The 25,277-nt window shown below is 40.9% G+C and overlaps 1 protein-coding gene across 1 annotated transcript in view; it reads left to right on the forward strand.

Annotated features, from left to right (window-relative positions):
- LOC124796433 (1-phosphatidylinositol 4,5-bisphosphate phosphodiesterase gamma-1) overlaps positions 1–25,277 on the forward strand; it is a 248,485-nt gene that overhangs the window by 83,939 nt on the left and 139,269 nt on the right. Inside the window, exons 9-10 of the mRNA XM_047260620.1 lie at positions 2,839–3,032; positions 17,507–17,676. Of these exons, the coding sequence (XP_047116576.1) occupies positions 2,839–3,032; positions 17,507–17,676 (364 nt within the window). The remainder of the gene's footprint in view (positions 1–2,838; positions 3,033–17,506; positions 17,677–25,277) is intronic.

Raw genomic sequence — 25,277 nt, forward strand, 5'->3', positions numbered from 1 at the left:
TGTTCTCCATCATGCACAGATGCACTTACTCCACTGGGCTGCGATTGACAAGGCTATAGGTACTTACTATCCTTGTTTTTGCCAGTATTTTGACCATCTTTGAAAAATTGCATGCATAAACAACACATATAATCTCCAGAAGTGTTCTCCCACTCTATGGTAGTGAGTGCACTATTGTGAAACTACTTGAAAAATTGGACTGGACTGGAACTCAGTGTAGACACTTGCATTTCACAGGCAATGCTCTATATAACTGAGGTAGCCAACCATGACAGGTGACCCATCTGCACAACTTTAATTCTACTGGCTCCTCTTTTGTATTTTTAAAACTTCACACTCCTCATTTTGTATTTTTAAAAGTTCACAGGAGTTCGTGTGCATACATTGTTGCATTAGCACTCTTGGGGAAAGAAATCATGAAAAGCTAGCTTAGCCATAGCCTATGAGTTATTTTCAGAATGAGTCTTTCACTCTGCAGTAGACTATGCACCGTTGTCAATCTTCCTAGAACATTAGATTATTTTGCTAGGCTGCTACTGGAATACAGACCCTGTCATTTGCAGGCAATGTTATGACATCTGTCAAAGAATGACTATTGATCTGCCTTCACAATTCTACCAGTATGTCTCATATTTTCAAAATTAGACACTTTTAGCACATTATCTCATGACATGCAGCTCTGACCGTTAATGATGATGATGATGATGATGATGATGATGATGATCCTTTTTGGTCTTTGCATTGGCCTTGACTCTTAGCTGTCAGAAATGGAATGAGAGATGCTATTTTCTGCCACTATCATTACGGTACTGGAAATTATTGGAAGTGCTCACTGCTTTGTACAATAGCCTAATCCTAAATCCCACATACATGTGCACTCACCTTTTGCAGAGATTGTCTTGCAGTCTTTTAACTGTTTGGGAAACTTACTTTTTAGGTATTTGATTGTATTTTATTAATGGCATCTTCATAGTCTGAACCTTTGACAAGATATCTTTCTCCCTATCTTCCAAAACTTCACCATTTTTTACAGAGTTGTCTGTTGGGAGAAATTAGTCCAACCATAGGACCTTACAGGACTATTCCCATGTCAGTACTCTTGGTTGATGCTTGTGAACTGCCTCATGAAAGGTAGCAGCAACTTATCATTGCGTAATCAAACTGGTGACGAAATACACTGCCACCATCGAGCCAGAAGATCATTCACAGTATGTAGAAATTGTGTAGAAGAAATTGATATGACAGATGTTAATGCTCTCAAACAGGGAAGGAAGAAGTATGTTCCTTGGATGTTAGAGACCCAGAATAATATTGTAGATGGCAGAATTTAACAAACTGTATGCATCATCAACCTTCTTCAAGAAAATTTTTGTGCTATTTTAGATCAGTGACATGAGAACACAATTTGAAGTGGTCAGTTCTTCCTTTACTCTATTCTTAATAACACTTTTAATGCATCATCTTCTCATTAAATAGACCACTTCCTGTTCAGCTTATAGACCACTTCCTGTTCAGCTTATAGACCACTTCCTGTTCAGCTTATAGACCACTTCCTGTTCAGCTTATAGACCACTTCCTGTTCAGCTTCTGTCTTTAAACTGTATGTCTAGAGAATTGATTTTCCCTAACTTTGGGTCTTCTGTATGATTCTTCCAATGCTGTCTTCAGTGAGATACATGAATACTGAACAGTACCAAGTGTTTTTACCTGACGAGAAATGGCATCAGATTACAACCATTTGTAGCAAATCGCCACTTTCTGTTTTGAAGGACCTTTAATAAGCAAAAGACACAATATGCAAGTATGACAATGAAAAGTCTTGGGTGTAACATAAATAATGGAAAGAGTAAAGGTAATAACTCTTATAACTGTGGTGTTCAGCAGTAGGTAGGCACAGAAGCAAACTAGACACAGTGCTAGGCTTTCTGACAATATCCTTCCTCAAAGCAAACTATAGTTGGAGCCACAAAAGATGGCCTTTGAGTTTAGGTTTGTGCTGCTCACCTACATCATGTATTTCCTGACAGCCACTGAGTGTTGAGAAGTGTTCTGAGCACTCTGCTGTGAGTGTTGTGTGCAGTGCAAGCATTGTATGCAATTGTAGTGAGCTACTTAGTGAAATTTTATTCCATTTGATTGCGAAATGCCATGGCTGGTGGTGGTGGTGAGCAACAAATACCAAACAAGCAAGCAATTTGTGGGCTACACATTTTCATCAAGCACAAATCATGTCTGTGCATGTTGGAACTGGTAAAAATTAAGTCCCCATCCTTGTTTCGACCTGCGCAAATTGCCATTGTTCATGGACCACACACTTATAAGGCAACATTTTCAGTCTTGTATATGTATCTATCAACCACTCAACACCTCAGTTGTATGGCAAGTTGTTACCTGTACTTCTTCCACGATTTACAGATACAAACAATTTATACATTTCACTCATTTATGTGATGGAAACACAATTTAGAAGCTAATTTACAAACAATGTTTCTTGACTATTAAAAACATGAGTGTAGTCCCCATACAAGGCATTTATACCGCTATGTAAATCCAGGAGATAATGTGAGTGTGTTGAGATGCAAAAAGTAGACAAATCAGCTAGCTAACGGTACAGTTATAGCACCCCCACCAATAAGTCTGTGGGTCTTACTGTAGTGTTTTCCTCGAAACTGTCGTTGCTTTACAGCAGCAAAAGGGTGTAAGTGGACAGGTTAATGATTAGTTGAACTGAGGTACTGTAAGCCGTAGTCAGGGAAGTTGATAGTACTACTATGACAGATTTTTTCTTATCTTTCAGTTTTTAAGTTTTTGAGCTACTACTTGTGTTTTCATTTACAGCAAGGGACGTGGATCTCAGAAACACAGTTAAAAATGGCATATTGTATCTGGAAGACCCTGTGGACAAGGAATGGAATAAACACTTCTTTGTATTAACAAAAAATAAATTATTTTACACCGACTCCTTTCATGACGAGCAAGAAGGCGAAGGAGAGGAAGAAGAGGAAGAGAGTGGTTTTCATAGACCTAAGGAGGTGAGTGTGATGCAATACTGGAGTTTTCAGTTAAGATTTTGGAATGCTGTTCTCTTATAATCATTTGTTATTTATCACTTGTAAATAAATTTTGATATTCATTTAAGTTGCTGGCAGTGCTGTGGAGACATCAATCTGTATACAGATGCTATTTTGTGTGACACCTGCAGTCATAAAGATGTCACTCTTCCTGAGTAATAACCAAATATTATCTTTTTAAGTATGCAGTAAATCCTGTTGTGTTGTGGAGAATTTTTCCTGCTATTGCATGCTCTGCCAGCTTAGCATTTCTTTTAAATTTTCTTTTGATGTGTTGTTCATAGTACCATTGAGTAGAATATCATTATCAGTCACCATTAGACATCCACTGCTACACTTTTTCATGTGTTACAATCTTGAGCTATATGCATCCATGTTGCTATTGCTCATTTCATAATTCCATCTACAGGTCATTTATTAGATCTTTGTCTCAGTACTTTCTTATACCTTAGAATGTGGCCGGCAACTATGAGAGGGTGTATTAGAATGTGTGTGTGTGGCTTCATGTGTGTCAGTGTGTGTGCTGTTAATAGATAAAGAGCTGGTGCTCGAAAGCTCATGTGAATGCTGTTTTCTGTTATATGTTTCTGTGCTCCACATATTGATCTGCTATAGGTGAGTCATTGCTTTTCCCTTAATTTATATATTACTCCCGCCAGAAATTTCAGTTATTGTTATACATTGCTATGCTAGGGTGCACAGAGAGAGGACATAGAAATTTAGAATCACAAAAACAACTTCAACATAGGAGGAGGAGGAGGAGGAAGAGGAGGATTGATATTGGACAAGTTGTGGGCCTTAGTTCTAAATAAAACAAATAGTACTGACTCTTCCCCAATACAAGCTCCAGAACATATATCGGCGTGACTCCGTGATCTTAGACAGCAGTCTGATGACGTCATGAACCGACTGTTGCATGGGTACATATAAACATTTCAGTTTTCTGAAGTTGGTTGAGATTAGTTGCTTTTTGAGTTGTTAAGCCTCTGATGATGTCTCCAACATTGGAATATGAATCATTAGGCAAATAATTGTTCCTTGGATGATGGCCATATGCCCATAAAACAAGTATCATCATCAAGACAACTTTCTGCTAGTGTCTACAAGTCCTGATCACTTCCATTTCATTTTTGTTGCAGTCTATTCCCTGGTATGTTGGTTTGTTTTCCTACTGCTGCTACTAATTCCCAACATGCATCTCTCCATTGCTGATTGACCAGCCCTCAGTTTTTGAATCATTTTTGCATTAAAAGTCCATATCTCATTGCCACAAATCAAAGTTGGTAATACACAATCATAAACTTTGTTTCACACATGTTGGGTAATCTGTTTTCAATACTCTAATTACTTTACTAAAAGTACAGCTGGCCATTTTTATGTTGCTGTTCTTTTTGTCAGACCGACTGCATTCAATTGCACTAAATACAAAAAAATCAGACTTGGCTGTTAATTTATATTTTTTGAATGTTGATTAAACCAGTGTATAATCTTATTACAATTGGTTTTTTAGTGTTTTGCTCTTGCTTCATTACGTTTTTCTATTTTCTGTAGAAGTATGTAGGTGCTGGAGGCAAACAGTACAATAACACAACCAAAGTTTGTCTACAGAATCAGCTACACAAAAGTTGTACAGATATATTCCATTAAATGCAAACTCTAACTCTACTGATAGTCCTTATTCCTTTTATTTTTATAAAATAACCTGATCTCATTAGGAGCTTCAAGTGTTTTACATGTACAGATCTTTTAGCATACTGTTTATTTAATTAATGATAATGCTTATTATTTTGTTAATAATAATACATGATGTCCAACTTCGCTTCCGCCGTTTGCCAATAGGTAGCGACAACGGAAAGTAGCCATTGAAAGACGCAGATCATAGACATCAGGCAGTTAGCTTGGACCTTCTGAAAGTATTCGTATGGAGTGTAGCCATGTATGGAAGTGAAACATGGACGATAAATAGTTTGGACAGGAAGAGAATAGAAGCTTTCGAAATGTGGTGCTACAGAAGAATGCTGAAGATTAGATGGGTAGATCACATAACTAATGAGGAGGTATTGAATAGAATTGGGGAGAAGAGGAGTTTGTGGCACAACTTGATGAGAAGAAGGGACCGATTGGTAGGACATGTTTTGAGGCATCAGTGGATCACAAATTTAGTATTGGAGGGTAGCGTTGAGGGTAAAAATCGTAGAGGGAAACCAAGAGATGAATACACTAAGCAGATTCAGAAGGATGTAGGTTGCAGTAGGTACTGGGAGATGAAGAAACTTGCACAGGATAGGGTAGCATGGAGAGCTGCATCAAACCAGTCTCAGGACTGAAGACCACAACAACAACAACAACAACAACAGCTTGGACCTCAGTCAACATAACCTCATTCAAACATTAGTCGATTTGTGTCTGCATCATAAACTTGTTCTTGATTGAAAATGTCAGTTTACGAGCCTAATTCTCATCATTTGTGGGAGGTGTTACTGTTTTGTTTCAATATGAAGAAAGCAGCACCCAAGTTCATCGAATGCTCTCAAGTACATATGGTAAGCATGCTATTAGTGAAAGAATGTGTCGTGAGTGGTTTCAACTCTTCAAGAACAGTGATTTTAATGTCGTAGACCGGCATAGTGGTGGAAGAGAGAATGTTTTCGAAGATGCAGAATTGGAGACATAGCTGAGTCAAGACTCGCATCAGACTCGAGTAGAATTGGCACAATTAGTGGGAGTGACACAGCAAGCCATTTCAAAACGTCTCAAGGCTATGGGCATAATTCAGAAAGAAGGATCTTGGGTTCCGTGTGAGCTGAAACTACGAGACGTTGAACGGTGTTTGTGTGTATGTGAACAGTTGCTACAGAGGCAAAAACGGAAGGGATTTCTGCATCGCATTGTGACTGGGGACGAAAAACGGGTTCATTACGATAACCCTAAATGCAAAAACTCGTGGGGATATCCCGGCCATGCATTCATGTTGATGACCAAACCGAATATTCACGGCTCCAAGATCATGCTCACCATTTAGTGGGACCAGCTTGGCGTCATGTACTATGAGGTGTTAAAAACAAGTGAAACAATCACAGGTGCTTATTATAGAATGCGATTCACTCATTTGGGCAGAGCATTAAAAGACAAATGGCCACAATACAGCGAGAGGCACGATAAAGTGATTTTGCAGCACGACAATGCTCGGCCCCACGTTGCAAAAGAGGTAAAATGTGCTTGGAAACATAAAAATGGGAAATCCTACCTCACCTGCCATATTCTCCAAATATTGCTCCCTCTATCACCTGTTTAGATCAATGGCATATGGCCTGGCTGAACAACACTTCCGATCTCGTGAAGAAGTCACAAATTGGATCGATTCGTGGATCACTTCAAAAGATTTTTTCAACGCGGGATTCATACACTGCCCAGAAGATGGGAGAAAGTAGTGGCCAGCAATGGAAAATACTTTGAATGACACATGTTTAACCAATTTGTTTCATTAAAGCCTTAAATGCTGGGGAAAAAATGGCGAAAGCAAAGTTGTACATCTTGTAGCAATAACAACAACAGGGATAAAACAAGTATGATTATGGGTAAGAGTACAAAAATGAGATGGTGGTTTTTGTGGTCTTCACTCCGAAGACTGATTTGATGCAGCTCTCCATGCTCCTCTATGGTGCACAAGCCTTTTCCCCTCTGAAGAATTATTGCAACCTAAGCTCATTTGCACCTGCTTATGTATTCGTCCTATGGTCTTCCCCGTAATTTTTACCCTGACACTTCCCTCCATTACCAAACTGACAAGTCCTTCATATCTCAAAAGGAGCTCTGTCATTAGATACCTTCTTTTAGTTAAGTTCTGCCATATTTCTTTTCTTCCCAGTTTAATCCAGTACTTCATAATTTCTCAATCTATCCAGTATAATCTTCAGCATTTTCCTGTAGCATAGTCTACACTCCAGGCAAATACATTCAGAAAAGATTTCCTAACAGTTACATTTATGTTAGGTGGTAACAAATTCCTCTTCTTCAGCAATGCTTTTTGTACTTTAGCCAGTCAGCATTTTATATCTGTTCTTCTGGGCATGGTTTTTTATTTGAGGGATGTACAATAGGTTGTAGTTAGGTGACGGGCTAACTCGGCCCCAAATTCAGAATGGAATCTGACAGGGATTCCATCGGGCCCTGGTGCTTTGTCCAATTTTAATGATTTCAGCTTTTTGTCAGCATCTCTGACACTGATAATTATTTCATTCACCTTTCCTGTGGTCCGAGGATTAAATTGGGGCAATTCTCCTGGGTTTTCCTTTGTAAAGGAACATTTGGAAAGTTAAGCATTTCAGCTTTTGCTTTGCTACCCTACGTTCCAGTTCCTGTCTCATTCACGAGGGACTGGACATTAACTTTGGTGCCACTAACAGCCTTTATTATTATGTTATTCAATCTGTATATTGAGCAAGCAGTAAAGGAAACAAAAGAAAAATTCGGAGTAGGTATTAAAATTCATGGAGAAGAAATAAAAACTTTGAGGTTCGCCGATGACATTGTAATTCTGTCAGAGACAGCAAAGGACTTGGAAGAGCAGTTGAACAGAATGGACAGTGTCTTGAAAGGCGGATATAAGATGAACATCAACAAAAGCAAAACGAGGATGTAGTCAAATTAAGTCGGGTGATGCTGAGGGAATTAGATTAGGAAATGAGACACTTAAAGTAGTAAAGGAGTTTTGCTATTTAGGGAGTAAAATAACTGATGATGGTCGAAGTAGAGAGGATATAAAATGTAGACTGGCAATGGCAAGGAAAGCGTTTCTCAAGAAGAGAAATTTGTTAACATTGAGTATAGATTTAAGTGTCAGGAAGTCATTTCTGAAAGTATTTGTATGGAGTGTAGCCATGTATGGAAGTGAAACATGAACGATAACTAGTTTGGACAAGAAGTGAATAGAAGCTTTCGAAATGTGGTGCTACAGAAGAATGCTGAAGATAAGGTGGGTAGATCACGTAACTAATGAGGAGGTATTGAGTAGGATTGGGGAGAAGAGAAGTTTGTGGCACAACTTGACTAGAAGTGATCGGTTGGTAGGACATGTTTTGAGGCATCAAGGGATCACAAATTTAGCATTGGAGGGCACCGTGGAGGGTAAAAATCGTAGAGGGAGACCAAGAGATGAATACACTAAGCAGATTCAGAAGGATGTAGGTTGCAGTAGGTACTGGGAGATGAAGAAGCTTGCACAGGATAGAGTAGCATGGAGAGCTGCATCAAACCAGTCTCAGGACTGAAGACCACAACAACAACAACAACAACAACAACAACAACAACAGCCTTTACGTATGGTCAGAATCTCTTCGGACTCAGTGAAATCTCATTTGACAATATTCTGCTATGGTAGTCACTGAAGGCATCATGCATTGCTCTCTTGACAACCAAACGTGTTTCATTCAGCATTACTCTATCTACGGCCCTATGCTTTTTTTTGCACCTATTATGCAGTAATCTCTGTTTCTTTAGAAATTCCTTTCCAGTGACTATATACCAAGGAGGTTCCCCCCATTATGAACTAACTGGGTACATATCTATCTAGTGCATGGTCAACTACAGGGCGTTTCAAAAAGAAAGAGCAGATTTCAAACATTTATTTCTCAAAAACTACAAATGATAGAAACACAATTCAAACGTTTCTTGTCAGAGAAAGGTTCAAAGTTTTTCAATGGTCCGCGCAGAAGTTCCATGCAAATCCGCAGTGGCGCTGGCGTTTGTTTGTAGGAAAATGGCGACGACACCACAGGAACGATCATTTTGTGTGCTGCAATTTGCAAAGTTAGAGTCCATTGTTGGTGTGCAACGTGCATTCCGCCGTCAATTCAACAAACAGCCGCCTCGTCATAAGCAAATTTATGAGTGGCATCACAGATTCGTAGAAGATGGTTGCATCTGCAAGCGAAAAAGCACGGGTCGTCCACGCACATCGGATGAAAATGTCGAGCGTGTCCGTGCAGCTTACGAAAGGAGCCCTAGAAAATCCACGACACGGGCAAGTCACGAACTAAACATGTCTAAAACAACGGTATGGCGCGTTCTGAGTAAGCGTCTGCACATGAAGCCGTACAAACTGCAGTTATTGCAAGCATTGCGTCCTGACGACCACAACAAAAGGTTCGAATTTTCAACTGCAATTCTACAGGACATGGAAGAGGACAATTTTGCCGAACGATTAATTTTTTCAGATGAATCAACGTTTCACATTTCTGGTAAAGTTAATCGGCATAACGTACGAATTTGGGCGAGTGAAACTCCGAGGGACGTTATTCAACATGAAAGAGACTCACCAAAGGTTAACGTCTTTTGTGCAATTTCGGTAAACAAAGTTTATGGACCTTTCTTTTTCATGGAGAAAACTATCACAGGAACCATTTACCTGGACATGTTAGAAAACTGGCTATTTCCTCAACTTCAGGAAGATTCAAATCACTTCATCTTCATGCAAGATGGCGCCCCACCACACTTCTCTGAACCTGTACGACGGTACCTAAATAACACCATTCCAGGACGGTGGATTGGAAGAGCAGGAGCACAAGATCAATGTCATCGTCTGTGGCCTCCCAGGTCACCAGACCTTACTCCCTGCGATTTTTATTTGTGGGGGTACATAAAGGACTGTGTTTATGTCCCACCTATGCCCGCTACTCTTCAAGAGGTACGACATCGAATTGTTGCGGCTGTGAATTCGGTAACTAAAGACCAGTTGCGTCGTGTGTGGCAAGAAATGAGATACTGGTTTGATATTTGTCGTGTAACAAATGGTGCTCATATTGAGGTACAGTTTTGATATTTGTTGTGTAACATTTGGTACTCATATTGAGTGAAGGACCGTTGGAATTGTGTTTCTATCATTTGTAGTTTTTGAGAAATAAATGTTTGAAATCTGCTCTTTCTTTTTGAAACGCCCTGTATTCATTTAAACCTGAGCCATAGTTCCTCTACGTGCTGAAACTTTCAAGTTCCTCACTGAGATATGACACTACTGATTTTTTATCTAGTTTAGTGAACATATATGTCATCTTGCTTGTTTTAGTTGTCTTTAGTTGCCACAGCCATGTCATGGTCACTGATACTGGTTTCGATGTGAACATTCCCAAAGAGGTCAGGGCTATTTGTTGCCATTAGATCCAGTAAAACTGAAATGATCATATGGCATTTATTTGCTGGGATAACCCCTTTGGGGTTCGGCCACCATATTGCAAGTCTTTTTAGTTGACGCCACTTCAGTGACTTGCATGTCAATGATGATGAAAATGATGATGGACACACAGCAACCAGTCCCGTGTTGGGAATTGAACCTGGGCCCCCTTGCATGGTAGGCGGTAACGCTATCGCTGCGCTATGGAGGCGGACATTAGATCCAGTATACTTCCATCATGAGCGGGGTTCCTAACTATCTCTTCTGGGTAGTTTACAGAGAAGGCATTCAGTAATGTTTCACAGAATGTCGTACCATGCTCACCATTAACAAAACTGTAATTTTCTCAGTTAATTGTTGGATAATTAAAGTCTTCACCGATGATTACAATATGATTGGGGAACTTACGTAAAGGTGAACTTAGGTTTTCTCTAAAGGTTTCTGTTTCATCAGGATATGTGGCTGGTGGTCAATAGAAGGATCCAGTTGTTATTTTATGCCCACACCTGATACTGAGTCTTGCCCAAACAATGTCACATGCAGCCTCAAATTCTATCTCGGTGGATTTCAATTTCGAGTTTACTGCGACAAATACACCACCTCAATTTCCCATTTGCCTTTCCTATTGTTTGTGCAGGATACAGTATCAGAGATGACATAAAATTATAATAGGATCCTTCTATCAACACCCGATTCTACTCCTGATGTCACTGAAAACTTCAGAGGAAAACCCAGTTTGCTTGTAAGTAAGTTTCCTAATCATATTGTGATCATTAAGGTCTCCACAAATCATCCAACAGTCAATTGGGGTAATTATAGTTTTGTTAGTGGTGGGTGTAGCAATACATCCTGTGAAATGTTACTAAATGCCTTCTCTGAAAACTACCTGGAATAGACAGTTAAGAACCCCACTCATGATTGAAATATGTTTATCTAAAGGTACGTTTACACTGGGATACATGTATCGCGACATGTATGAGCGACATGTCAATTTGACATGTCGCGATACATCACCTCATACAAAAATTCACGGAACTTGTATGCGGACCCTCGAGCTCTTACATGTCGCGTATACATTTTGTACATCGCTTTTTGGCCATATACGCGACACGTATGAGCGACATTTGAGGAACTCGCGCATGCGCAGTACTATCATTTCCTGTCGTCTTGTCGCCTGCCGCCTATTTTGACGATTAGCGCATGCGTAGTACCAGGCTCTTTGGCGGCTGTTTGAGTTTTGAAGGTGCCAACTATTGTTTCGACGTTAATGTATCTGCATAGAACATCAAAAAGTGCCATATGCAACATTATTCTTCGTGTTTGTGAGGCCATTGTGCAAGTTTTATTCCAAGAAGTGAAGGTAAAAGTTTTATATATATCAGAGTGTGTAATACATTCTATAATTTTTTCATGCATCTGGCACGTATATCAATTTTTTGCTATTAATCCGGTGGCCTCGCGTGATAATGTTGGCAACGGATGCCGACAATCATGTGTGAGACGTTGGCAATAGCAGTCGCGCGACAATGCAAATGTTTTGTAATGAAATCTTCGTTTCAAGAGGAATCCCCAGTGGCCAAAAAACGGAGTGTTACTGCCAACTGATCCTCTGGTGGAATCGCTTCCCGAAAGTTTGTGTTGGTTTTGGACACAAGAGGAGCCACAAGTGATAACAAACCGCGTAAATCCTCCACACTCATCCTAACATAATTTCTAAAATATGCGCCATCCTTTAGCGTTAATTCGCGAGAAACTCTCTCTGCCACCATCTACGCTTCCTCCGCCTTTTCTTCCTATCATCTTCCAAAAGAGCAAGTGTACCAGCACATAAAAATGTGAAATCTTCCAAATCGTCGTCAAAAGCTATTGCACAGTGATACATATCAACCAGTGTAAACACACGCTCATACATGTATGAGGTTGATACTTGTCAACTCATACAAGTCGCGATACATGTCGCAAAGTCGCATATAGATGTATCTCATACATGTGCCGATACAAATGGCAGTGTAAACGCAACTTAACAGCAACAAACAGAACTGGCTCTTTCAGGAAGTCCACATCAAAACTGTTATCAGTTACCATGAGGCAGTTGTAGCTACAATGTATTCCAAAACACAAATACTTACATGTTTAGCAAACTAGACAGAAACAGTAGTGTCATACCCAAGTGAGGAACTTTAAACTTCTAGATCAGGACAAGAACAAGTGGTGAACTATGGCTCAAGTTAAAAGAATACTTGACTATGCACTGAATAGATATGTATCCAGTGGGCAGTTCATAATGGGAGAGATCCTCTGTGGTATACAGTCACTTTAATGAAACTTCTAATGAAACACAGACTACTGCATAACAGGTATAAAACAAAACATAGCGGTACAGATAGAAAGAAGCTGAATGAAATGTGTTTTGCAATCAAGAGAACAATGTGTGAAGCTTTCATTGACTGCTATAGCAGAGTGTTGTCTTATGATCTTTTACAAAATCCAAAGAAATTCTGGTCATATGTAAAGGTTGTTAGTGGTGCCAAAGTTAGCATCTAGTCCCTAGCAAATGAAACAGAAACTGAAATTGAGAGTAGCAAAGCAAAAGCTGAAATGCTTAATTATGTTTTCAAATCTTGTTTCAGAAAGGACAATCCAGGAGTATTGTACCAATTTAATTCTCCTACCACCGAAAAGATGAGTGAAATAGATATTAGTGTCAGTGCTGTTGAGAAACAGTTGGAATTGTTAAAATTGAGCAAACCTCCAGGGCCTAATGGAATCCCTATCAGATGCTATACCCAGTCGTAGCTGAGTTAGGCCCTCTGTTAACTATAATCTGTTGTAGATTTGTTGAACAAAAAGCTGTGCCCAGTAGCTAGAAGAAAGCACAGGTCACACCTGTCTACAAGAAGGGTAGCCAAAGTCATCCACAAAACTTCTGTCCAATATCAGTGACATCCATTTGCTGTAGAATCGTAGAAAATATTGTGATCCCCAACATAATGAGGTATCTCGAACGGGATGTCCTCCTCCATGCCAACCAGCCTGGATTTTGAAAACATAGATCATGTCAAACCCAACTCGCACTTTTCTCACATGACCCCCTGAGAGCCATGGACCAAAGCAGTCACATTAGATGCAGTATTTCTCGAGTCCTGAAAAGCATTTGACTCGGTACCACACCTATGCCTATTATCAAAAGTAGAACCATATGGGGTACCAGACAAAATATGTGGCTGGATTGAGGATTTATTGGTAGGGAGGACGCAGCATGTTATCTTGGATGGAGAGTCATCGTCAGATGTAGAAGTAACTTCGGATGTACCTTAGGGAAATGTGTTGGGACCCTTGTTGTTCATGCTGTATGTTAATTATCTTGCAGACAATATTAATAGTAACCTCAGACTTTTTGCGAGCACTGTAATTATCTATAATGAATTACTGTCTGAATGAAGCTGTGCAAATATTATCAGACGTTGATAAGATTAAAAGTGATGCAGTGATTGGTGACTTGCTTTAAATATTTTACAAAAAATAAAATTGTGCACTTCAAAAAACGAAAAAAATGTAGTATCCTATAAATATAATATTAGTGTGTCACAGTTGGAATGCGTAAACTCGTACAAATACTTGGAAGGAACATTTAGTAGAGTCATGAAATGGGATAGTCACATTAGGCGTAATTGGGGGTAAAACAGGTAGTAGACATGGGTTCATTGGTAGAATACTTGGGAAATGCCATCCGTTTACAAAGGAGATTGCTTGAAAATCACTTGTGTGACCCATTCTAGAATACTGCCCATGTGTGTGGGACCCATATCAAATAGTATTAGCAGGGGATATTGAACATATACAGAGAAGGGCAGCACAAATGATCACATGTTTGTTTGGCCCACTGGAGAGTGTCACTGATTTGTTGAGAACTGAACTGGCAGAGTCTTGCAGATAAATGTAAACTATTAACAAAGTTTCAAGAACCAGCTTTAAATGATAACTCTAGGAGTATACTGTGAGCCCCTATATATTGCTCCCATAAGGATCATGAGGATAAGATTAAATTAATTACAGCATGCAAAGAGATATTTAAACAATCGTTTTTCCCACACTCCATATGTAAATGGAATGGGAAAAAGCCCTGATACAGTGGGATGTGTCTCTGCTATGCACTTCAGAGTGGTTTACAGAGAGTATACGTAGATGTAGGTCACCCAGTATTCCCAAAACTCCATTCGCAACACATCTTCCCATGTAGCATGCACCACTTGGCACAAATGACATCACACTTTGGGTTGGATGCCAAGAACTATGGAAAGGGACGTGGGAAGAGATGTGTTGTGACACACTTCATCAGGTTCATGAGCTGAGGCCTGTCCAGCATGGGAGGCCCTGTCAGTAGCTCCACTGTCCTCTCCTTCACATGAACACACAAACGTCTCTGCCCATGTGGTCAGTGCTAGAATAAGGCGGTGTTCTTTGAAGAGGAAATCAAAATTGCTAACATCAGAAATATGTTGCATGCATGCATTGTTCAACAGCTTAGACTGTGCCTAGAAAGACCTTGCGTGGTAACACTGTTGTAATCAACTGGAAGTACAAGCATTTGTACAACTTTCTTTCTGAGGTATAAGGGGAAGAGTCGTTTATGTTTTTCTAGTGCATGGGGAAATAATGATACTTTCTGGCTAACTGTAACTGTATATGCAGCCCATTTTAAGTTTCCATCTAATATTATTGCTGCACTCTTTGCTGACAGACACAACTCATATTTTTCTTATTATGTACAAAATACAGGAAGTATACTTTAAATGTCTGGAGAATGAGGCTAGAATGTCCAATCTAGATTGCTTTGGTTTTGAGTAGTTGAAGTATTAACTCAGTCTTCTATGTCTGTTGTAAAAATGTACACAAGTCAGCATTGACATTCTTGATAGCTGTCCTCATGTTAATTCGTTGTGTGTGTAAGTGTAACTAAAAGTCATCAGCATACATGTAGTATTTACAGTGCAGCAGATCTGATCAAACGTCTTTGGTGGAATACAGTGCGAAGAGTATCTGGCCAAATACTGAACACTGGGGACTCCTGATACTACATGTCTCCAGTGTGAGTATTGTGGCTTCAAACATTATACTTTTGTTGGTGGAACATCAGGTGTGAGAAAAGCTTTTATATTAGACTTGGGGAAAATTTTAGGCTGCTAAATGTAGCATGTAAAATGTCAGTCAGGGGAATTAAAGGCTCTTCTGAAATATAGAAACCACATGCTAGTGGCCCCATGACAGTCCTTGTCTAACTTCAGGTTATCAGTTACATTTATTTAAGTGAATGTTGTATTACAGTGTTTGCGGAAGCCAACTTGGTACCTAGTACATTATTCATTTCTAAGTAGTCATGAAGCTGATCGTGGACTGTAATTTATAAGTGTACTGCAAAGTCATTGTATTTGGTAAATGCTGATTTGATGCACATACTGGATTTTTTTGATGGTATTGTCAGTAACGTGTTTGAGTCAGAAAATTGTTGCTGTAGTCATTTTCGCACATGGAATAATTAGTAAGTTTTATTTTTGTTTAATCAGTGCTACTAGTTATAAAATAAAGTACCGGTTAAGTTTCTTAACAGGAGTTGTGAGATTAACTGCGAATTTTGCTTTGTCTGTACCTAAACCTTGCTAATTTTTCCACAAACCAACTGGTCTGTATGAGTTGTCAGTTAATGTATGAACACACCTGAATTTAGCACTAATTGATTGTCTCTGTTCTGCATCTATTGGTTGGCTATATATATAATTTTTTGGGATGTGGCACCATTTGAATAGCTGATATGTGTCATCTCTGAGATTCATCACCCATTTTGGTTCATTTGCTAGCTGAGGTTAAGGTTTTCTTTTCACCTTTCTAGTCTGGGGAAGCATAGTCATTGTATAGTACCAATTAATCCATGGACTATATCATTTCCCCAGGATATCACTTGCTTTTGAACTCAGTGATATATTTTTAAAGTATTTGTACTTACAGTTTGTTTCTCGCCCACTCTAACGAGTATGTCATGGAAATTAGGTCATGGGCTTGTATGCTGGTTTTGGATGTTTGAGTATACAAAAGGCTCCATTTTATGATTTCGTTGCAAATATGTTTTGCTGACAGTGAAGGAAACCCAGGGGTGTAGTGTCTTAGAGAATAATAATTATACAGACATTGAAAAAGTAACAATAACTTATTAAATGTACTTGTGCATGGAACAAAAAATCTTGCAGGTATGAGGAAAGCAAAGAAAAAAATTGAAATTGAATGAGGCAGTGATTAAAGAAACAGTGAGGCCTTTTACCAATCTGGTGCACCATCAGCTCAGTGAGATAATGGACAGTTATACCAAAGGAAAATTTACTCAAGAGAACTAGTAGATATGAGGCAGAATTATGGGGCATTACTTACCTTCAGGGGGCAAAATGTTTGGTACTGCTAATACACACACACACACACACACACACACACACACACACACACACACAAAACAAAAGCATCATCACTATTTTATGTTTGTCAGCAGTTATGTCTTATATTTATTAAAAGATGGAAAATTTCCATCCAGACATGGAGCCCAAGTGGACTGGTGAAATATCATGTTTAGTTGCACATAAGATCCAGTGCCAACTACAACAAGAATATAATGTACTTATTTTTATGACTTAAACCAAATAACAACCTGTGTTGCAGCAGTCCATATAGCACAGTGCTGGGATGGGCACAGTGTTTGAGATCACACCATACACTGCAATATGTTACAGAGGGACCTACATAAAGATCACTCTTTTTATCCTGATGTTTTTAATTTATAATTGAAATAGGATTGAAAATATTGTGATTGGACCATAGAACTACTGAAAAGAATTCCCACATCAAATGACTAATTACTATTGATTCACATGTATGGTGGTAGCAGAATAAATTGTATTATGGGAGAAAAACCACTCAACATAAATGGGATATACATAAATCTGTTGTGGATGTGCTATGCAGTGGGAATCATATCTGTGTGTCACTTACTTTGACCTTACGCAGAGGAATTGTGAAATCCCCGTAGTGACACAATGCTGTTTTATGTGTCAGAGAGAGAAGAACATACTATTGTCCTGGCAATCTTTTTATTTAAATTCTTTAGAGGAACTGTGAGTAGAAGAAAATAGGAACCAATAACTTTTAAATGTGTACTAGTTTAAAATATATTATAGTATCTTATTTAATAATGTTATTAGTACTAAGTCAATACATGTTGGTATAGGGCATTCCAAATGATGACCTGCACTTCAGTGAAAAATGGTTCCATGGAAAACTGGCGAGCGGCAGAACAGAAGCAGAGACGTTACTAAAAGATTACAGTCATTTGGGAGATGGCACTTTCTTAGTTCGGGAGAGTGAAACCTTTGTTGGTGACTACTCTCTCTCTTTCTGGTAAGTATTTCCTCAAGTTGCTATCTTATTCTTATGTGAGTAGTGTGTGTGTGCGGGGGGGGGGGGGGGGGGCAGCATGTGGACGTGGGCACATGCATGTGTGTGCATATATGTTTTACACTTGCAGCAAAAGTCAGTAAAAAACACTGCTTTGTCATCACTATATAATTGTGGAAGATCATCATGGCAGTAGTGTTTCTTTTTGAACACGTGTCAGGAACCTGTCTTCAAGGTTCTGCGTTGTGCTTAACTACATTTGTTGTGGCACAGCTGTAATTTTTTCATTAATGGTAGCTTTAAGGCCATCTGTTGTAAGAGGTTTGAGAATGTCGACCTCAGATCTCGGATATTTGCTCCAAGAAGAAATAGCTGACAAGATAGCTGTGATGAGCGTTAGTCAAGGAACATTGCTAAGCTTTAGGTTATGTTAAGGGAAAACCTGTGATCAATAATATGTATTGCAGTCCTAATACTTTGGGCTATGGTTCCATCTTTTTGGAACATTTCTTTCATGTTGATTGACATTGCACTTGGCAGTTACTGTTACTGTAGCTCCATATTATTATTATTATTATTATTATTATTAAATACAATTCCTGAAATCAGAATACCACACAAAACTGTAACTTAAGTGTTATGGAGGCATTTCTGGTGAAATGCTGATGGATTCTTCACTGTGTGACAGTGACAGTTTTAATATTGATGTAAAACACAATGTCACCTCAAATCATGTTGAATGAGCCAGAGTTTTAGTTTGTCATGTAGGACTGACCATTTTTAACTGTGAGACAGATCCAGAGCTGTAATGTCACACTAAGCGGAGAGCTGAGGAGTGCAGAGGCCTACAGTTTTCTCATTATAAACGTTATCTGTAGTCCAGACTGTACAGGGAAAGCTAGTTAGTGCTCTCTTCATAACTGGTCCAATTGTGTGAAATGATTAAACTCTGTGGGGTACGGTTTTATAATTGGATATATCCCCATCTCATGCATCACCATTAACAGTCGAGCGGATGAAGGAAAATTAAGGGAAAAGTTTTGTGTAGGAAGGAATGTCATAAACAACTTGCTAAAAAGCCCAACTGCTGGGGAGTTACCATGGCGATAGGGGGGGGGGGGGGTGTTTAAGGCACTTTCTGAAGTTTTTCTTGAGTAACTCAAAATGTTTCCCAGTGCAAAATTAAACTACATTAAATTTCTCACAAAAAAAAGATCCTATTCCTTTTTTCTCCAGGACTAATGGTACCTGCATAGCAGATTATTAAAAATAGTTTTGATGGCATAAAATTAATGTTTCCTGTTAAATAAAGTTGTTTAAGAATGTAGTACAATAGAATCATTTTAAGGGATAGCTTGTTTAACAGGCTAGAACATTATGTGGGGTCGAATTGTGAGGGAAGATAGGTCCCCGGCTGTTGTTATGAACTACCCTGCTTCATAGGACTGTAAAGTGAAGAATGGGCAGGGGATTTCCCACCCTCTCTACTGCACTGCAACACAAAATGCAACTAGATGATGTTTCACAAAGTTATATTGACCCATCCACTGCTTGCCTTATGAATTACTGGCACTCAGTGTGCAGACATGCGTGGGGTCATTTGTTTTCCACAGTGTGTGTTAACACTATGTGGAATACAGGTATAAGTTAATAATAATACTAACGCAAGAAAAGTGTATGGACAGAATGTACCTAAATCTCTGCACACTCTTCTATAGTGCTAGAGGGAAATGGATTCTTAATCATCCTTTACAGCAACTCTAGTGTTCTGGGGAAAGCATTTTTCACAATCATGAGTGCTGCTTGCTTTTCAGTTTACAGAAATGCTGTATCTCCCCAGAATTTTGTACCCAGTTCTCTCATGTGAGTAGACAAAATAACTTCTCTTAGCTCAATCAAACAATGAAAGATAACAATAATGGAATAACAACAACATTATGAAAAGGATAGTTGCTACCATTGCTGAATCTGGCCTCAGCAGCCACAGACTGTGGTCGTGTGTGTGTGTGTGTGTGTGTGTGTGTGTGTGTGTGTGTGTGTGGTGTGTTTCTTTCTTTTGAAGAAGAACTTTTTGACCAAAAGCTTACTTGCTATCTATCTCAGACTCAACCTCTCCACTTTATGGCGAGTAACAACTATCCTTTTCGTATATTCTCATAGCTCACATTTATTAGCGCCGGCCGCTGCGGCCAAGGGGTTCTAGGCGCTTCAGTCCAGAATTGCGCTGCTGCTACGGTTGCAGGTTCGAATCCTACCTTGGGCATGGATGTGTGTAATGTCCTTAGGTTAGTTAGGTTTATGTAATTCTAAGTCTAGGGGACAGATGACCTCAGATGTTACGTCCCATAGTACTTGAAGCCATTTGAACCATTTATTAGTGCAATTATTTTCAGCTTATTGAGTGAGTACTTATTCACAGTTGTTAACTGAGGTATTATGTGATACACACTGAAGGGGCTACCCCAAGCATAACGTGCGGGCAATGTGTATTTTTTACAACATCAATTTCATCATCTTCGCTATCAATAGCTGGAATACTACTCACAGCTTGAGGATATCAAATGTGTCACATCAGCCTCAGTTCTCCCTACGTCTGAAGAGGCCCAGAGGTCTAAATTCACTCTCTCTCTGTAACAGAGGTAGGCCACTTAGGTCTTATAAACCTGAGATATTTCAACATAAGTCAAGCAATGGATTAACAGCATACTACTGTTCTTGATCTGAACATGATCATTCCTATTCCATCAGACATACTGACATCCCCTTGCAAGATACACTGTGAATGTGTGGTTAGTGGCTCCATTAAGTGCTGCCCACTCTACAAGTGCCAGCTATCCCTGAATGGAAGATGTTTAGGCAGTCCACTAGTAACACAATTAATGATGAGCAAAGTGCAGTAACTTTCTGGTTATTCAGTAATTGACAGTCAAGTGATTACAATATGTTATGAATGACAAACAGCAGCAAGCTGCAACATTTGTCATCCAGTCCTTTTGCCACTGACACTGCACAAATCATTGACAACATCACACTTACAAATTAAGCCCTTCTCAGTCATTGTTCATAGGGAAGTATTTCACATAAAAGCTCACTTAACTATTGCAAATAAGTGCTCCCTTAACAGACTGAAAATAACTCCACAATATAAACACCACCTCAGTAAAGTTATTTTGTCTACCTGCACAAGAATACTGGACAAGAATTGCTGGAGAGGTGTAGTCAGTGTGTAAACTGAAAAGTTAGCAGTTCTCGTGGTTTCCCACAAGAATGCTACAACTGCTGTACATGATGACTAAGAATCAATGTCCCCTCTAGCAGTGTAGAACAGCATGCAGAGCTTTATGTGGAATCTGTCCATATGCTTTTCTTATCTTAGTATTATTAGTAACTCATATCCGCCTTCAGTGTAGTGTTAACACACATTGTGGAAAATAAACACCCCCTGGCAGTGTCTGTGCTCTGTGTCACCAGTGATTCACAAGGCAAGCTGCAGGAGGTTTGGTATAACTTTGAGAATCACGATGTTGTGGCTTTTTATGGCATAGTGGGATGGAGAGAGCAGGGACTTCTCTTCTCAGTCTCCAATTCACAGACCTACAAAGAATGGAAGGGCACAATCACAATCCGACAAACTGCTTTCCCTCAAACTTCTAGTCTCTGTGCCCTCACCCTACCCTCTTTGACCCTGTTATGCTCCTTGAATATGGTTTACCCTATATGGTTCTATTGCAGTTTTATGTGTAGGAACACTTAATATTTGTTCTTAACCAACTTTATTTATCAATAAACATTAACTTTATAGCAATAAAACACTATTCTTAACAGTCATCAATTTTTCTGTCCCCGGCAATGTGGAAACTGTTAGTGCTAGAGGAAAAGTAACCTCCTCTCACTCCCTTCAGAATTATTGCCTACTTTCATGCCCTCTGACTCTTAGAGCAACAGTCCTGTTGTTGTAGAAGTTTTAGATAACCATTTGTTTCCAGTGTTTTAACCTTGACAGCCCTGGAATTATATGAAGTATTCCAGTCAACTTCATCATAACCTTTTTCTAAATACAAATACTTATGTTCCTCCTCCTCCTCCTCCTCCTCCTCCTCCTCTTCCTACTTCCTCTTCGTTCTTCAATTTTGGCCATCAGTGGACCTCAAGAAGTTGTAGGAAGGTTCCTCACTTTGCTGAAACAAATAACATGGTAAGAAAGATTCTGTACTTTATTGAACTAAGTAATGTGTGAAGTTACAAACATGTAAAGGACAGAAGTGTACATGGCTGGAGTAACACAAACAGCCTCAGATTCAAAAATGTAAATCAGTCACTCATTTGACATGTGAATTCACTAGCCCAGCATGGCATGATAGAAACGGCAGAGTCAGAGAAATCGTTGCCCGTCCCGGTGTTCATCATATCATATTTCTGCACTTCAACACGAGGCAAAATTTGTAGTCTGCACAAGAGCATGACACGAAAACACAATATCCTCAGTGATTGCGTGCCAGGCATCTTGCAGCACTGCAAAAGCACTGGCATCAAGTGAATCACCATGTGGCCAGATCTTCACAGCATGAGCGTGGAGCAGCATCCGAAGTGGACGCTACGAGGGACAGACAAAAACATGTGAAACTCATCCCCCGGAAGACTCACTAAGGGCTGCTATTGTTCTAAACCGTTAGTCAACGCCCATAGTGGTGAAGTGTTCTGTCGCAAGGCAAGATCGACAGCCACAAATGGAAGTACTGCGTGAGGGGTGAAACTCGCTGCCTTACCAGACGGCTGTAGCAAGTTGCGAGTATACGGAACTGGTAAGACAGCCGTGCAGCAAAAGGCCACCACACAGCTTCATCTTCCCCCTCCCTCCTCCCCGTGAGAGTAGAGCTGTGGTGTTGACTGACATGGTGAGGTGAAAGCTGATAAAGGTGTGGATCGTGTTGTGCCAGCGGTGAGGCATCAAAGGAGGGGGCATTGGGCATGTGGAGTGCAGAGTGGCCGGCTGTTAGTAGTGCTGGTCCACTGCACCCAACAGCGTGCAGTGGTGCACTGGGCGGGGTTGCTGTGCCAGGATCGTCTGAGGCTGCGTTTAGAGCTGCACACACAATCGTGGACAGATGCAGGGTGTGGTTGACTGCGTGGGACTCTGGCAGCGAGGGCATAGCAGCGTTGCCAGGTAGCTACAAGATGGTGTTGACAGGGTGGCTGCATTTTACAGAAGCATCGGGGCCTGCGATGAGGTGTTGGGGGGGGGGGGGGGTGTACCTGGCAGTTGACGGCAGCAGAGGGGAAATCATCGGGTCAGTGGTAGGCTGTGGGAGAGGTAGAGGAGCAGGAACTTAGCGCCCTCTGCATCTGTGTTGGTGACATCTGGATCAGAGTTTCCTGTGGTGCTTTTGGCTGTTGTTGTGTAGGTGGGCATCTCATGAACTTTGGTGTGGTGCCATTGGTGGTTTCATCGGAGGGTGTGACGTCATCAGCGGCCGTATGTGTCTGCAGGGTTGTTGATGTAAATGGTAGGTAGTTGAGATGAGTGGTGTGGGGTTAGCAGCGTATAGGCAGGCTTCAACCTATCAATTAAAATGTTGGTCGACATATCATGTAGATGCAAGGTGCACATCTTGGAGTCAAATTTCAGGACCTGGGGTGAGGATTGATGCACAATATGATGTGGGTGCATGACACAAGGTCACTGAATGAAAGTTCTGCGTTTGCCATGCCGCTAGGGAAGCGTGGGTTGCAGGTGGTCCATGCATTCCTGCAATATAGTGACAAACTCAGGAATGACATATTCTGCGGGCAAGTTGACGGGCTCTAGGAAGTTGCCTGGACAGCAAGCATCTGGCCTTAAACAAGATCAGCAGTGAACATCTCAAGGCCGGCCTTGGGAGGGACGTGGAGACTGAGAAGTACCAGTGGGAGAGCAGCGGTCCACCTGTTGTGGCAGGCGAGGTCGGCCTTCAAGGTGCAATGGAGCTGTTCTACCATGCCTTTGGCAGCTGGGTGGTCGCTCAATCTCAGGTACAGGTCAGCCCCGCACGGATCTGTCAGTACACGAAAAAGGGCTAATATAAATTGGTGTCTGCATTCCATAGTGATGTGGCATGGGCAGCCAAAGCTGTAATCCACGTGGGAGACGAAGGCAGCTGCTGCCATGGCAACAGTAACATTGGGTATTGACATTGCCTCAGGCCGGTGGGTGAACTTTTCCACCCTGGTGAAAGGTGGTAGCAACCATCAAATAAAGGTGGGGGGGGGGGGTCAACAGTGTCCATATGAATGTGGGCGAAGTGGTGCCTGACATCTGGGAAAGCCTTGACGGGGGCGTGTACATGATGGTGGACATTGGCGCACTGACAGGTGAGGCAGGTGCAGTCCCAGGTCCTGCAGTCCCTCTGAATACCTAGCCACTCGAAGTGCTGCATTACCAGAGTGGCAGATGCGAATAAACTGGGGCGTGCCAGGTTGTATAATTGGTTGAATTCGGCCTTGTGGAAGACAGTGGCTAGGAAGGGGCATGGTGAGCCATTGGATAAGTCACACCAGATACTTCTGTTGGAAACAGGAGCCAGCATGCATTGAAAGCGGAGGCCAGAGGCGGCATCATGGCAGAGTCGGGCGAGTTCTAGGTCGTGTTCCTGGGCAGCGGTAAGTGACTCGTAGTCCAGTGACAAAGCAGTGGTGTAGGTGCGGGCAAGGGACGTGGGCTGGCAACTGAGATGGCATGGCCCACAAATTCCATCTTACTGGCACCGAGCGTGCAGTTTGCTATGTTGACAATGATTTTGTTCTTCTGGAGGTGTCCAAAAATACTGCAGAGGTACTCATGGTGTTCCTCTGGCGTAACGGGAAAGAAGCGTACATTGTCCAGATATGTGAACCAACAGAGCCAAACCCGCAGGATGCCTTCATAAAACTGCTGCCATGTCTGGGCAGTGTTACAGAGGCCAAAGATTATAGAGGGACTATCATAGAGTCTGAATGGCGTCTTCTCAATATCTTTGGGTACGACAGGACCCTTGGTGAAAGCATTGGTGCAGTTGATCGTGCTGAAGCCAGCACGCTGTTGTAGCTGCATAAGAATGGCACCAGGTACTAGTCAGAGATAGTATGCACATTTAGCTCTCGGTAATCCCCTCATGGCTGCCAGGAGCCATCCTTCTTCTTGGTGACGTAAAGTTGGATGTCTGCGGGCTCTTCGAATGACACAATATGCCAGTAGTGAGCAGCTTATCAATCTTGGCCTTGGCGAACTTCAGTTTATGCAGTGTTAGGTAAAGTGGCTAGCAGAAGATGGATGGTCTGGGGCTGGTATCAGTGTAGTGTACAGTTGAATGGCAGATTTCCGAAGGCATGCTGGATCGGCGTGTGAGAGCAGGAAATTGCACCAGGAGGTCATGTATTCACCGGAAGATGCCACCTGCTTCACATAAAATAGAACAGCGAAACGAGTGGTGCAATTTGTTGATCTCCCAGTGTTGTTGTCAATGAGGCATCAGCCAGCAATGTCAGGGAGTAGATGGTGGTGTACGATGGATTCCTCATCAATAAAGGGTCAGTGGCATCAGTGACAGTGAAGGTTCAGGGCAGGTCCTGTTGCAGTTAGAGATCCAGGA

The sequence above is a fragment of the Schistocerca piceifrons genome, chromosome 4 (assembly GCF_021461385.2).
Source record: "Schistocerca piceifrons isolate TAMUIC-IGC-003096 chromosome 4, iqSchPice1.1, whole genome shotgun sequence".
In the NCBI taxonomy this organism is placed as follows: Eukaryota; Metazoa; Arthropoda; class Insecta; order Orthoptera; family Acrididae; genus Schistocerca; species Schistocerca piceifrons.